This window comes from Abramis brama (assembly GCF_963993115.1).
Source record: "Abramis brama genome assembly, chromosome: 9".
Lineage (NCBI taxonomy): Eukaryota > Metazoa > Chordata > Actinopteri > Cypriniformes > Leuciscidae > Abramis > Abramis brama.
In genome coordinates, this window is record NC_139971.1 from 5,531,738 (window position 1) to 5,546,943 (window position 15,206).

Consider the following 15,206-nt stretch of genomic DNA (forward strand, 5'->3'; position numbering starts at 1 on the left):
TCTTTGTTGATACTGCAACAACATTCCAATCAACCAATCAGATTTGAGGGACAAGTTTACAGTTCAAGTTTAGGCCTACGATCAGGCTTCTACGTCTGATTTTAGGGATAATTTATGCGTAGGGTTAGGCTTAGGGGTAGGGTTAGGGTTAGGGTTACATTTTCACACAGAAATGTTGTCCCAGGATCAACAAAATATGTTGACCAAGGAACGCGTCTGACTCAGCAAAATCAGGACGTTTAAAAGAAAGAGCCATGTATGCAAAAGATGAATATTATTGTAAGGAGAAGAGAGCTTTGATTGGAAAAGCAATCAGATCCAGTCGTTATTTACTTGCCCTCGTGGCATTCCAACACTGTTATTTTAAATCATAATCAGTAAATAAAAATGTTCAGTACAGTTCAAAACTACTGCTTTCAAGTCTCACCAATTATGCGTGCCAAGGCTGCATTTATTTAATCAAAAATACTGTAAAAACTAATATGGTGAAATAATATTACAATTTTTAAAACTGTTTTCTATGTGAATATATTTTAAAATTTAATTAAAGCTGTGATCAAAGCTGAATTTTCAGCATCATTACTCCAGTCTTCAGTGTCACATGATCATTCTAGTATGCTGATTTGCTGCTGAAGAAACATTTCTGATTATTATCAATGTTCAAAACATTTATGCTGCTTAATATTTTTGTGGAAACCATGATTCGCTGATGAATAGAACGTTCAGAAGAGCAGTGCTTATTTGAAATAGGAATATTTTGTAACATAACGTTGTTCAATTTAATGCATCCTTTCTAAATACAAGTATTAATTTATTTTGAATTTTTCTTGAAAGATTCTGCTAAATATCTCTTTCATGTCCAATTGAAATATAACAACACAGATTTGAAATTACTAGAGGGCGAGTAATTATTGAAGAAATTCATTTTGGAGTAAACAATTCCTTAAAGGTAGGGTAGGTAGGAATTTTATAAAAAACTTTTTTCCAAATTTGTTTAAACTTTCTATATATATCAATACATAATTAAAATGTAAGTACTCTGGAAAAAAAAGAGTATAAAAATCGAGTGACTCTAGACCGTTTAATCTGCATTAAACACAGCTCATTATTTCCATTCGGGACGAAACAAAGGATTGGCTTAGGCGACTGTCACTCTCTCGCAACCATGGCAACCACCCTTTTGCCACACAGGATCTGCCCATATGCGCGCGCACCCGTTTGATTTGAGGAATTCAAGAGGCACGGAACCTAGGAATAGCAAAACAATGGCAGAGAAAGAGCAATCAAAAATTCACATTACCGGCATATGCAGTTAGCGAAGGCAAACAAGGCAAAAAAGGAAGACAGTACTAGAAAAGGTAATGAACAAAAAGTCTTTGAATAAAACGCGTGTCAATATCCTCGGACCCTAGTTGCACAACCTCCTCTGCTTCGCCCTCGACCCCGGACCTGTCCTCGAGCTGACGATGCGGTACTTGTCTCTGGAGTGTAGTCCTCATCAGAGTCAACAATGCTTTCATCATGGAAACTCTTACATGCAGAACACCGTATATGTTATGAATCTTACACGAAATTCATCTTCATCACAGTGTAAATGATGGTAATGGAAAAACGTGTATGCAATGCAACCTGTTTTTAGCTTTGCCTTATAGATATAACTAGCTCGTTAGCGAATCAAAAAATATATATTTTAAACTTTACCAATATCAATATGCTAGCCTGATAGTGAGTACTAAAATACATCTTATTTGTTTATATTCATAATGATAAAGTTAGATTTTTTTTATTACATGTGATTCTGACATGATGTCACTACATGCACTGTGCTCCTTCCTCTCCGCTCGTCTCAGGTAAATAATGCGTCTTCCAGTTCAGCGGTCGGAGTCGCGCGTTCATGTGTTTTGGGGGCGTGGCTTTGGAAGGAGCCCAGAAGGGAGGGGGTGGAGTGAATGGAAATAATGAGCTGTCTTTAAAACAGTCGTGAGAGGTCTACAGACACTCGATTTTTATACTTTCTTTTTCAGAGTACTTACATTTTAATTATGTATTGATATATAAATAAAGTTTAAACAAATTTGGAAAAGAAGTTTTTTAGACAATTCCTACCTACCCTACCTTTAATAGAAGGGTGAGAAAGAAGACGATAAAAGAGAAATGCAGCTTCTTATCAGTCACATAGGAATCAGTGTGCATTCTTCAGATACTGCTTTCATGTAGTTTAGAGAAAAAGGAGAACACAGAACACAACATAACACATCCAGTTTTGATAAGACCCGAACAAAGCGTTCCAATTATTCCCCCTTCTCATTATAAACTGCCTTTGGAAAGAAAATACACTCACACAAACAATCTCACTCACTCGCATTACACTGTGTTCCAGTAACCCTTGGGCCAACGCTCGTAGTGAAATCAGAGGGGTGTGAAAAAGGGAAATTCCACCTTATTTTTCATCAGTGTTTGGCCTAGAAGCTGCATTTTGAAACACTCACTGGTGTGAGCTGTAATGGAAAGTCATTTATTTGGAAGCAATGTGATGGCAACCAGTCCATTAATGAAAAATCACCATGACTTCTTTATTTTCTGATTATATTATGTTATATTATATTATATTATATTATATTATATTATATTATATTATATTATATTATATTATATTATATTATATTATATTATATTATAATTAATTATTATTATATAATTTATTTTTTACTGTTATTAAATAAAAAATGGAAAATCATCTTTCATAAAGAAAAAATTAACTAAATATATAATAACAACAATTATGATTTATTTTATATTTAATGATAGTTTAACAATTATTTTTTATCATTATTATTATTATTATTCAATAAATAAATGAGCAAACAATAGTGTAGTTTGATACACTTTGTTCCTCAAAGAAACTGTCTGGCCTTCAAAAACTGCAATATTGGCACAGAGAAAAGTGTACGAGTCGAGATCATTTCCCCAAATCCTTCCCACGATACCCAGAATCAGTGTGACATCACACTCTGACATCACTGTGCCAGGCACTGGCCTCTCCGGCAGGACCACGTGACGTGAGATCTGGCTGAGATTCATGTGCAGAAAGCTCATGATGTTAACAGTTTCCACAGTGCCAAACAAGCCTCCAGTTTTACGGCTAAGATCGTGGTTATGAATCAGCGGTGGATGATTATAAAGAGACATCAGGACACCACACTGCTGACATGTGCACTTCTAATCAGTCTGTGAAACAGTTTTTCTCTTTCTGTGTTTTTTCGTCCTATTTTTGGCTTGTCTCTTCCCCTTTTTAAAAGCTTTGTGCTTCTTGAGAAGCTGAGTAGTGAAAGTTATCACATGATTTCTCTCTTCTATTCTGCAGTGATAATCTGTACCAGATGGCGTCACAGTTAGAATGTGTTTCCTGGAATCCTGTGACACCCAGTGTAAAGAGGTAAAGATCAACACTTTCCTTTCCTTTCCTTTCCTTTCCTTTCCTTTCCTTTCCTTTCCTTTCCTTTCCTTTCCTTTCCTTTCCTTTCCTTTCCTTTCCTTTCCTCTTTTCTTTTCTTTTCTTTTCTTTTCTTTTCTTTTCTTTTCTTTTCTTTTCCGTTCCGTTCCGTTCCGTTCGTTCCGTTCCTTTCCTTTCCTTTCCTTTCCTTTCCTTTCCTTTCCTTTCCTTTCCTTTCCTTTCCTTTCCTTTCCTTTTTTCCTTTCCTTTCCTTTCCTTTCCTTTCCTTTCCTTTCCTTTCCTTTCCTTTCCTTTCCTTTCCTTTCCTTTCCTTACCTTTCCTTTCCTTTTTTTCCTTTCCTTTTTTTCCTTTCCTTTCCTTTCCTTTCCTTTCCTTTCCTTTCCTTTCCTTTCCTTTCCTTTCCTTTCCTTTCCTTTCCTTTCCTTTACTTTACTTTACTTTACTTACCTTTCCTTTATGGCATTTTTCTTTGCTTTTCTTTGCTTTTCTTTGCTTTTCTTTGCTTTTCTTTGCTTTTCTTTTCTTTTCTTTTCCTTTATGGCATTTTTCTTTGCATTTTTCTTTGCATGGTGTCTGTTTTAAAGAAAGGACTGCACTCTTCTCTAATGTAGCTCTGCACTTTGAAACAAAAGATCAGTGTGAAGCAGGAGCATGAATTATGCTGTGGTGACGGTAGGAATGAATCCTGCTCAGTCAACCAGTCCAACCCAGATAGAGTGTCTTACCTTGGGTCTGTCGAAGGGGCATTGAGGGGTAGTGTGTGTGTGTGTGTGTGTGTGTGTGTTAAAATGAAGACATCCAGACTGGCTGAAGAGCAGAGGTGAAGTCCCTCTTTTGATTGAGTGTATGTGTGCGTGTCTAGGAGTGCAGATGAACTCTGCCACTGGAATAGGTGACTGGGATGCTGGACAGAATATTTATGCCAGCTGTCTAGATAAAAGATTTGGTCTCCACCTTCCTCACACCCATTGCCATGACAACAGTGTGTTTATCTGCTGAACGGATGAATGGATGGGCTGTGGGAGGACTGGACCAGCAATGGCTGATTATGTAGTCTGAAATGTGAAGTGAGTCGGACAAAGAAGAAGCTTTATAGGTCTTCAGCTCTTCATCCGTTACTCCCCACACTACAGATCCCCCTCCACGCTAACAGTCCTCCTTTGCTATCATTTATGACAGTTACGGCAGCTATTTCTGGCTATAATAACATCCTTTTGTTAATAAGGAGGAAAAGCTCACTCATATATAGCAGAGCTCTCACGTGTTCAACTTGTTTAAATCTGTCCTTTTTCTGGATCTTCTTTACCAGGAATATTATTGGTTTTAGGTTCATGTGCTATGCTATGGAAGCTTGTAATTTTATATACTTTTTATCTCCCAATTCTAACTTTTTTCTTCGTGAGATATAAACTTATAAACCGACTTTTTCCCTCGCAATAGTGAGTTTATGTCTTGTAATTATTGCTTTATTTCTCGCAATTCCATTTTTTTCTCTCTTTATTTAATTCTCACTTTATTTTTCACAATTCCGAGTTTATAATTCTGAGTATAAAAGTCCAAATTTTGAGATATAACCTGGCAATTACAAAAAAGTCAGAATTGTGAAATAGGCCTAAGTCACAATTACATCTTAAAATCTTTAAAAACTTTTTTCTTATATCTCAGCATTTTGGGGAAAAAGTCATACTTTTTTTGTGAGGGTTGTGAGAGATAAACTCGCAATTGCTCTGTGAGATGAAAAGTCACAGTTACCGTTTTTTTTTATTTTTTATGATTTTGCTTACCCTCTGTGAGTGGTCTTGTTTTATCTGCTGTAACTGGTCTCTATCTTTGGATTTGTGTCCAGTCACAGTGGCAGTTATGAGGCCGATCCCTTGGTGTACAGCTGCAGCACACAGTATCACATACACACACATGGTGTGTTCAGAGGATTACAGGTGGGTGTCTGCAAAACACAGAGACAAACTCATACACATACCCATTCAACTCTGCACACACAGTTTGCATTCTCAGAATTACATAATCATAAAGTGCACTGAATTATTATTTATTGCTCATAATATTATCAAAATATTATCAATGTTGAAAACAGTTGTGCTGCTTCATATTTGTGTGGAAAACATACTTACATTTTTTTCAGGATTCTTTGATGAATTGAAAATTCAAAAGAACAGCATATAATTAAAATAAAATTTTGTGTAAAATTATAAATGTCTTTACTTTCACTTTTGATCAATATGATGCATCCTTGCTGAATAAAAATATATATTTTTTTAAATCTTACCGACCCCAAACTTTGGAATAAAGGTGTATATATGCACTTTGTGTAATGTAATAATGTTGGGTTTTTACTGTTGATTATTATTAATGAAACGCCAACAACACACACTCGTGCTGGCGATACATTCAGGTTCAGCTCAAGGTCACACACTCACACACACACACACACACACACACACACACACACACACACACACACACACACACACACACACACACACACACACACTTCCCCCTCTGCATGTGTCGAGTCCAAGGCCAGGACGGAGAGCACACAGTCCGCACCTCAAGAGTAAAAGCACGTGTTTGATTAGTCAGGCCTGTTGAAAACTGAGAAGACAAAAGATCATTAATCATCAATCATGACAACTCAGTTTTGGCATGTTAATGAATATGTTAACGTTTTTTGCTATGCTTCTGCAGAGCACAGTCTTGCTACTGCCTTTATATTCACAGACACACGTGTAAGATATGCTCCTGCTACATGAATAGACATACATTGATCCAGTAGCAGATTTAGGCAGGTGGAGCTGGGGGAGGTGGAGGGTTTCAGAGCAACTCTGATGTAGGAACATGCCTACAGCGAACACTGAACCAGACTATTCTAAGTTGAGCAAGCAATCTCATCTGCAGAATCAGCAGAGGCCAATCAGCTTGTGTCATGTGGTAATAGTGTTTGTAGATTGCAAGTAAAGGACCTATCAGCATGCACCATCTAAAGTTTCATGACTGAACTAGATATATGCATACAGAGCAGAGGAGGTCTCAGTCTCAGTAAGAGGACAGTCTGACTCTACTTCAGTCTGTAGTGTGTGAGTGAACATCCATCAGTGCTTTAGAAAACTGATATTGTCCAGAGAGTAGTGTGTGTTCATGTATGTTTAGAACTTTACTTTAAAGCGTTCCCATTAAGGCTTTTAAAAGATAAACTGATATTTAACAGGCCACAAGATAAAAGGGTTTGTTGAGATGCAGAACTTACGCAGGGTTTGGAAACGCAGAAGTTAAAACAAACAAGGGCTCAAAAGTGCAGCTGAATTGGCAAATAGAGTTTGTTGATTGCCAATTATTCTCCGTTTTTTTCTTCTTCAGGATGTGCGGAGAGTACCAGGCGTCACTCCCTCCATTAAATCATCAGAGAGCAGTGAGAAACGTCCGTTCATGTGCTCTTACCCAGGCTGTAGTAAGAGATACTTCAAACTGTCCCACCTGCAGATGCACGGCAGGAAGCACACAGGTGAGGTCCATGTGGCCCGGACAAAACGCACGATTTTACACTTTCCATTTGGGGTCACAAACAATCCAAACTGATCTTTGCTTTTTCCCTTAAAAAAGATTTACAGCGTTATGCAACATGCATAACAAAGTCATAATTCAGCTATTTTTTCAAACGTCCAATAAGAGTTTGGCAGACATTGACTGCAGACAGGAACTTAAATTAGAAGATGTGACAAGTTCTACAACACACAATTCTAGAACTAAACATGAGGTTAAACAACCCAAAAAGACACTTTACAGTAAACATTAATCATTGCAACACAGTTATTATTATTTGTAAAACCTTAGAAAAAGAATTTCATTCACACATAAAGTGATCTAGTTCACTTTGGATAAAAGCATCTACTAAATGAATGCATTTAAATCTGCATTGCTGTAAATTTTATATAAAATGATAAAACAGTAAATCACCATGGATATTAACACTAACAATAAGGTTAACATTAGTTAACTAACATGAACTAACTATGACAATGGCTTATTTAAACATATACTAATGCATTATTAAAAACACCTCAAAGTTGACCAAGAATCACCAGAATTACGCAAAAACATCTGGAGTTTTGACCTCACGGCATGTAGAGTGTTACAGAAAAATGAATGACACTTAGAAAATATCAACAACGTAAATGCTGAGTTGAAACAGCGCCCCCTTGTGGAAGCTGCAGAGAGCCCAGTGTTGTCCACAGGTTTCCTCTAGTCTAAACACACACACTGTCAGAAGAACAGTTATGATGCGGTTCTCTGTCACGTCCAGGTGAGAAGCCGTACCAGTGTGACTACACAGGCTGTGGCCGCAGGTTCTCCAGATCTGACCAGCTCAAGAGACACCAGCGCAGACACACAGGTTAGTCACGTCTAATAGAAATAAATATCGGAGTTTTGTGGCTTTAGTTCATTAGATTTGAGGTCATTAATATTCTTCACTCTTAAAAATAAAGGTTCTTTACTGGCTTCTTTGGTTCCATGAAGAACCTTCAACATCAATGGAATCTTTCTGTTCCACAAAGGGTTCTTTAATTTTTTTTTAAATGTTCTTCACATTAAGAAAAAATGGTTCTTTTAGGAACTGCTCACTGAAAGCAGTTTTTCTTTGGAAAACTAAAAAAGTTTTTTTCTATGGCATCGCTGTGAAACCCCTCGTTGGAACCTTTATTTTTAAAGAGAGAATTCACCCAAAAATGAAGATTCTGTCATCATTTACTCAACCTCATATCGTTCCAAACCCGTAAGACTTTCGCTCATCTTCGGAACACAAATGAAGATCTTTTTGATGAAATCTGAGAGCTTTCTGTCCCTCCATTGACAGCTACACAACTGACACTTTGACGCCTCAAAAAGTTCATCAAGAGATCATAAAACTAATTTATATGAATTGGTTTAGTCCAAATTTCTCTATCATTTTATATGATTAACAGATTTAATTTAGGCTTTTATTCACATTTTAACATTGATCAGCGAACATCAATAGAAGCTCAACTGAACTTGCTTGACGCGCGAGAACAAACCTCATTGGTTCTTGCAGAAGCTCAAAGGTGATGCGTAACACGAGAACGAACCTCATTGGTTCTTGCAGAAGCTCAAAGGTGATGCGTAACACGAGAACGAACCTCATTGGTTCTTGCAGAAGCTCAAAGGTGATGCGTAACACGAGAACGAACCTCATTGGTTCTTGCAGAAGCTCAAAGGTGATGCGTAACACGAGAACGAACCTCATTGGTTCTTGCTGAAGCTCAAAGGTGATGCGTAACACGAGAATGAACCTCATTGGTTCTTGCTGAAGCTCAAACGTGATGCGTAACACGAGAATGAACCTCATTGGTTCTTGCTGAAGCTCAAACGTGATGCGTAACACGAGAATGAACCTCATTGGTTCTTGCTGAAGCTCAAACGTGATGCGTAACACGAGAATGAACCTCATTGGTTCTTGCTGAAGCTCAAACGTGATGCGTAACACGAGAATGAACCTCATTGGTTCTTGCTGAAGCTCAAACGTGATGCGTAACACGAGAATGAACCTCATTGGTTCTTGCTGAAGCTCAAACGTGATGCGTAACATGAGAATGAACCTCATTGGTTCTTGCTGAAGCTCAAACGTGATGCGTAACATGAGAATGAACCTCATTGGTTCTCGCACGTCAAGTGAACTTGCTTGAGCTTCCGTTTACCACAACCGATGTATGAGTTGATGAATGTTTATATGTGAATAAAAGCCTAAATTCAATCTGTTCATCAAATAAAGTGATCGAGTCTCTTCCGAAAATGTTGGACCAATCCGTTTTATAATCTCTTTATGAACTTTTGGAAGCGTCGAAGCGTCAAAGTGTCAGTTGCGTAGCTGTCAATGGAGGGACAGAAAGCTCTCAGATTTCATTAAAAAGATCTTCATTTGTGTTTCGAAGTTGAACGAAAGTCTTACGGGTTTGGAACGACATGAGGATGAGTAATTAATGAAAGAATATTCATTTTTTGGGTGAACTAACCCTTTAAGAGGATAATGTACCCCTAAAACATGCATTACATATACTTTTAGCATGTAGCATTAAAAGCTTGAACTATTAGAACGTAAAAGTCACAGTCTTTCCAAAAATATTGCTGACTCATCTTGTACTCAGGGGCGTATCCAAACTTTTGTCCAATCAAAGTAGAATTAGATAGCCCCACCCACTAATCCATCACTCTGATGAAGTATCTGAAGCCCACCGCAGCTGTCTCTCTGTCTCCTGCTCTCTTTGGTCCTGTAGGCGTCAAACCCTTTCAGTGTGAGACATGTCAAAGAAAGTTTTCACGCTCAGACCACCTTAAGACCCACACTCGGACTCATACAGGTAAAACAAGTGCGTACGCCTTTTTTAACTTCTCAAAAACCATTTGATCTATTGGTTTCATATGAATTGTTTCCATTAGAGCACATCAGTAAAGTGTGTTGTGTTTTCTCAGGCGAGAAGCCGTTTACGTGCCGCTGGCCCAGCTGTCAGAAGAAGTTCGCTCGCTCAGATGAGCTCGTCAGGCATCACAGTATGCATCAGAGAAACATGAACAAGTTCCAGTCTGCTGTTTGAGACACTGTACATACACACACACACACACACTGTATATAGACACACAGACGCTGAGACACTCTCAATAATGAAGACCTGTCAGTCAGTCAACCACAGCGGTGACTGCACTACATTATCAAAGCATCCCTGTAAGAAGCAAATGTTACTGAATGCATACAAATATGCACTTATATTGGAGTTTTGCCATATTGTATTTGACATGGGAACACTGTCTGGATTATTTTGGATCATCTCATTTTGTACATATGAATTTAAATTTTTAATACTTTTTTTACACACTGTACATGGAGTTGATTGCACTGGGTTTACTTGTATTTCAAAATGGTAAGATAGTCACTTGAATTCATTTCTTAATTTGGAAATAAGTGTAAAAATCACATGCACTGTAATGCTTTTGTATATATTATTTGTCAAGTGACAGCAGTCTTTCTTTACAAAAAAAACCTTTTTTTAATAAACTACATTTAACAAAATTCTCAGGACATCCAGTGTTTTCATTAGGAGAGAACAATCTAATGGTGGAATCATTTCACTCAAATGTTAAATTATAATTTTATACATTAATATATAATGTATGCATATATGCGTGTATAAAATTATAATTTGACGTGTGTGAAAATAATCCACCATTAGATCCTAATATGCACATGTATGGGCATGTTTAATGCAAATTACTACCTGTGGGAAGGGAATATGCTCCCTTATTTAGAAGAATAATTTTGTGCAAATGGAGGATTTTGCGAGAACTTTTTCTGCGCACAGAGATACGCAAATTGTATGAGGTTATTAGTCTGTGAGGCCAAGTATCCTTGAGTCAATCATTCAAAAAAATAGACTATGTAGTGACAGACATTTTCATATTAAAAGAATAAATTTGCCCATCATAGGACTGCTTACAGCTGCACATGGAGTCCTTACACTAGACTAAAAAGTGTAACTTCTTTGAACAAAAAATATGCAACGAAAGGAATAATTTCTCCCAAAATATGGTTTGGAGCATTTATTAAAAACAGTGTACAAAAACAAAACTGCATACAAACATACACCAATGTGAATACAAGCAAGCAAGACCCCAGAAGAGGTTGAAGATAAATGTTCGTACACTGAGGACGTTCTGTTCGCTCAGTGTGGAGTCATTTCTATGTACACATCTAATCCTCGTCCTGTTCAGCAAACAGTGTACGCCGCCATGGTTTGACTTCACTGCACAAAAACTGTTAATGATTGTCCTAAAATGAATGAGCGCCCACTCTGAACACATGCATAGATCAGGAAGACAGTCTGGGCTTTGAATGGCCTTCAAGTTTCTATATACAAAAAGACAAAATGCTACCAATCTTTGCATTTGCATGATTTCTTATTGCCACTATTAAACACAGAATTGTTCGAAGCTTATCAGGTGTGAACATTTGACTTGTTCTTGCAGGGGGAAAAAAGATCAAGAAAAAATAAAAAGCAGCAAGATCTCTTCAAGATCAAGGAATACAAATTTCAATCTTGCTCAGACAAATTAATATATACATACACGTACATTCAAGCTTCTAGAAATCAATCGCATTTACGTAACATTACAAATGACAGCCTAGACTAGAATAAAGTGCATGATTGCCCAGAAACACTTTGCCATAACGGAAGGGTATTCTCGTCTTGAGGCAGCAGGCGTTGTGGAGAGGTCAGCGGGAGAGGTCGTCATCTTGAATCATGTATCGTCATCTTAAAATTACGTCAGACATTCCAATCAGAAGTCTCAGTTCCCAACATGAACCCTGATTCGCCGGTTAAGCTCCTCCCCTGCCAGCAAGCAAGGAAAAGCATGTCTTTCATTGGTTCATTCAAAGGAAAGGAGCTGATTGGTCGAGAGGTTTGGCGGATGGACGGCAGCTCTCAGCGGTTCCTCACGCTGTCATCTTCATTCGTCCTATGAGCAAAGAAAAAAAAGGGTGGGAATTACATACACAATCATGACTAATTCCTGAAGCATTTCCAGTTTCCAGGAAATACAGGGCTTACACAGCACACTGTTGCAATGGAAACCACACAACAGAATCATCTTCCAACTTCTGCACACTATTTTTACCATACGACTCGTCTGAAGGTTCAGATTGAGTTTTTGTTACTCATTACTCAGGAGAAACACTCGCTCTGTTGATAAACCTAGTAAGGTGCATCATCCCTACACAATGTACACCACGTTATGGCCTAATTATAAAGGTAGCATTGCATGTAGCCTTTACAGAGGATCCAAGATTGTGGGAAAAACGAGAGAAATGTTGACACTAGAGTAAAAGGTGTCAGATTCAAGGCCTGTTCAGACCAAGTCAAATATTTGGTTGTGATAAACATTTGAATGAATAGCTGTTCAGATCGACACAAACATTTGCATGTGGTCATTGCAACAGTTTTTTTTTTTTTTTTTTTAACAGAGGCGTTCTAATCTCTTTTTCATCGAGATGAGATTCCTCTGTATTGCTCACTAGGTTTTTGGAACAGAGTTACTGTAATCAGTACTGAACATTTCTCAGACTCATTTATTCTCACATGATAACAATGAAATCACATTTGTCACAAACATTTTTTTGTTATCCTTTGTCACCACCACAGGGCAGCCCAGCCAACCAAAAGCAGAGCTATAGGTGAAGAAGACATAAAGAGAAATAACATCCAAACTCTTTTTCGCCACTCTCTTACTCGCACACATCAACATTAACAAAGACAAACAGTGAATACAGTGAACAACTCCAAAAACCACAAGACAACAGGTACAAATACACTGGACAAAAACAGTAAGCTTGTACAAGACCAAACACAACAAAACAAACAAAAAAGACAAGAACAAAACAGCAGCTGATCCCAATTCACACACACACACACACACACACACACACACACACACACACACACACAGAGAAAGCTTCCTGGGGTTAAAGGCGCTGTGTTAGATGGGTGGGCATTGACGAGGTGACACGTGGGGCACCATGCCATGCTGAGCGTTTCATGCCAAGCGACCAACCACATAAAACCCCACCTACCTGCCCACCGTCCCCAACCAATGGGCTGCTTCTGTCTACCTGACTATCTGGAAACCAACCAATTACAGCGTCACAATGCAAAGAACAAACGTCCCTTTCACACAGTGTGACCTGTACTAAATGTTCCATGTCAGATGTTTATCAAGGCTGCTGTTATGACATTATTGCATTATTATATCAGATTATTTGCAAAAAGTTCCTTTAGAATCTAATCTAAGGTGGTGTTTTTGTCATCGAGTGACCATTGGCTTTAGAGTGAAGTCTCTCGGCTCACCTGCGGACAGCTGACTGTGGGACCTGCGTCGGGTGGAGGGGGTTTTAGAAGTGGAGGAGAGGGTTGAACCTGCGCTGCTGGCCCTTGAGATGGGGAGGGGCACAGGGGTCACGGGAGGAGAGTCCAGCTACAGCACAAAAAGAACCATTATTTTGTGATGTTGGCCTGCATTTGTGGGCCCTATGAAATCAGTTTTTTTTTCTTCTTTTTTCCCCCAAAGTTTCCAATTTTCCTTTCTGAGTTTTAAATCACCGCTCTAGCGCGCGGTGACACTTTGAAAGCACTTAGCTTACCCCAGTATATTCAGTGGTATCTAGCAGCAATGAATTTAGAAGTGACCAAACACATCAACGTTTTCCCTATTTAAAAACAGTTACACGAGTAGTTATACGACCAAGTATGGTGACACAAAATAAAACGTGGCGCTTTTCTAAGCGGGTTAAAAAGGATAACTATAATGTATGGCGTAATAGCACTTTTGGAAGTACTTCGACTGGCGCAGTAAAAAGTCACGCCTGATCCTCTTCCTCTCACTTCTGTCAATAGTGGAAAGAGGATCAGGCGTGACTTTTTACTGCGTCAGTCGAAGTACTTCCAAAAGTGCTATTACGCCATACATTATAGTTATCCTTTTTAACCCGCTTAGAAAAGCGCCACGTTTTATTTTGTGTCACCATACTTGGCCGTATAACTACTCGTGTAACTGTTTTTAAATAGGGAAAACGTTGATGTGTTTGGTCACTTCTAAATTCATTGCTGCTAGATACCACTGAATATACTGGGGTAAGCTAAGTGCTTTCAAAGTGTCACCGCGCGCTAGAGCGATTAAGTGCACGCACTGAGATGAGAGAGGTATGTATCAACTCGTTTTAGTTAAGGGAATAACAGTTTAATATGAAAAAACAGTGGAGTATCCCTTTAACAACAATTTATTAAAAGTTGAACAAAAAAAGTACATTTCATAGTTTCACAAATGGATTCCATTTTAATGGCTTAATTACATTTTAATAATCAGAAAGCATGGTTAATAAATTGAATTCACACGTTACATTTTTTATAATTTATACATTTTTACAATAATAAGGCCCTATAAAATGTTTTATTTTTTCATAAATTCTCTGTCGTCTTAATTTTTTAGATTCATGATTTGATTACTTTGGTAATCAAATGAAGGCAAAACAATTTACACTTAACAATTTAATTAATATTTTAAAATGTAACCAAATTCCTTTTATTTTGTGGCAAACAAATCTGCACAACAGAGGTTCACTGTTATCACAGTGTGCTCTATCTTCAACTTATTTAGACAAACAAAAGACTGGGTTTGGACTGTGTTGCCTTTATAAGCACTACAACTCAAGTTCCCACACAAATCCTATTTTAAATATAAACCGGAGAGGAGTGAAAGTGGAACAGTGAGTGTATTGTGGCCCACTGCAGTCGCTTCAGAGAAAAGGTTGTGGGTGAAGGACTTGAGACCTTTCATTCAGATCTCAGAGATGGTTCTTCCAGACATGGACACATGAGAATGCGTGTAGTTGTGTTCGTGTACCTCCACGCTGTCATGAGTTGGTGAGGAGGACGTCGAGGAGTTCTCTGCTTGGCGGCGTGAGGAAGACGAGGGGCCGATCTCAACAGTCCGAACACGCTGAGCAAACTTCAGAGAGCACACCGACTCACTGACGTTACTCTCTAGAGGAGACACCTGAGACAGAGAGGGGAACATCGCAGTTTAACTGGTGAGAAGCTGCATCCCGGAGAACGTGAAACCGCAGGCTAATCTAACATGACAACATACAGTGTTTCACTTCTGTAATGTTCTGCATTT

General features: G+C 38.3%; 2 protein-coding genes across 6 annotated transcripts in view; one reads left to right on the forward strand and one right to left on the reverse strand.

The window, feature by feature from the left end:
* Positions 1 to 10,548, forward strand: part of wt1b (WT1 transcription factor b) — a 32,364-nt gene extending 21,816 nt beyond the window's left edge. For 3 of the 5 annotated variants that reach the window (XM_084124724.1, XM_084124723.1, XM_084124721.1), the window contains 6 exons: positions 3,365 to 3,436; positions 5,302 to 5,392; positions 6,828 to 6,972; positions 7,771 to 7,860; positions 9,758 to 9,850; positions 9,954 to 10,548. In XM_084124724.1, coding sequence (XP_083980850.1) covers positions 3,365 to 3,436; positions 5,302 to 5,392; positions 6,828 to 6,972; positions 7,771 to 7,860; positions 9,758 to 9,850; positions 9,954 to 10,075 — 613 coding nt within the window. In that variant the 3' untranslated portion in view covers positions 10,076 to 10,548. Of the gene's footprint in view, positions 1 to 3,053; positions 3,227 to 3,364; positions 3,437 to 5,301; positions 5,393 to 6,827; positions 6,973 to 7,770; positions 7,861 to 9,757; positions 9,851 to 9,953 lie in introns of those variants that run through there. The other 2 variants (XM_084124725.1, XM_084124722.1) reach the window with 2 other exon arrangements.
* Positions 10,549 to 11,060: 512 nt separating this feature from the next.
* Positions 11,061 to 15,206, reverse strand: part of kifc3 (kinesin family member C3) — a 40,934-nt gene continuing 36,788 nt past the window's right edge. Inside the window, 4 exon segments of the mRNA XM_084124082.1 lie at positions 11,061 to 11,993; positions 13,105 to 13,151; positions 13,379 to 13,505; positions 14,931 to 15,083. Of these exon segments, the coding sequence (XP_083980208.1) occupies positions 11,985 to 11,993; positions 13,105 to 13,151; positions 13,379 to 13,505; positions 14,931 to 15,083 (336 nt within the window). The 3' untranslated portion in view covers positions 11,061 to 11,984.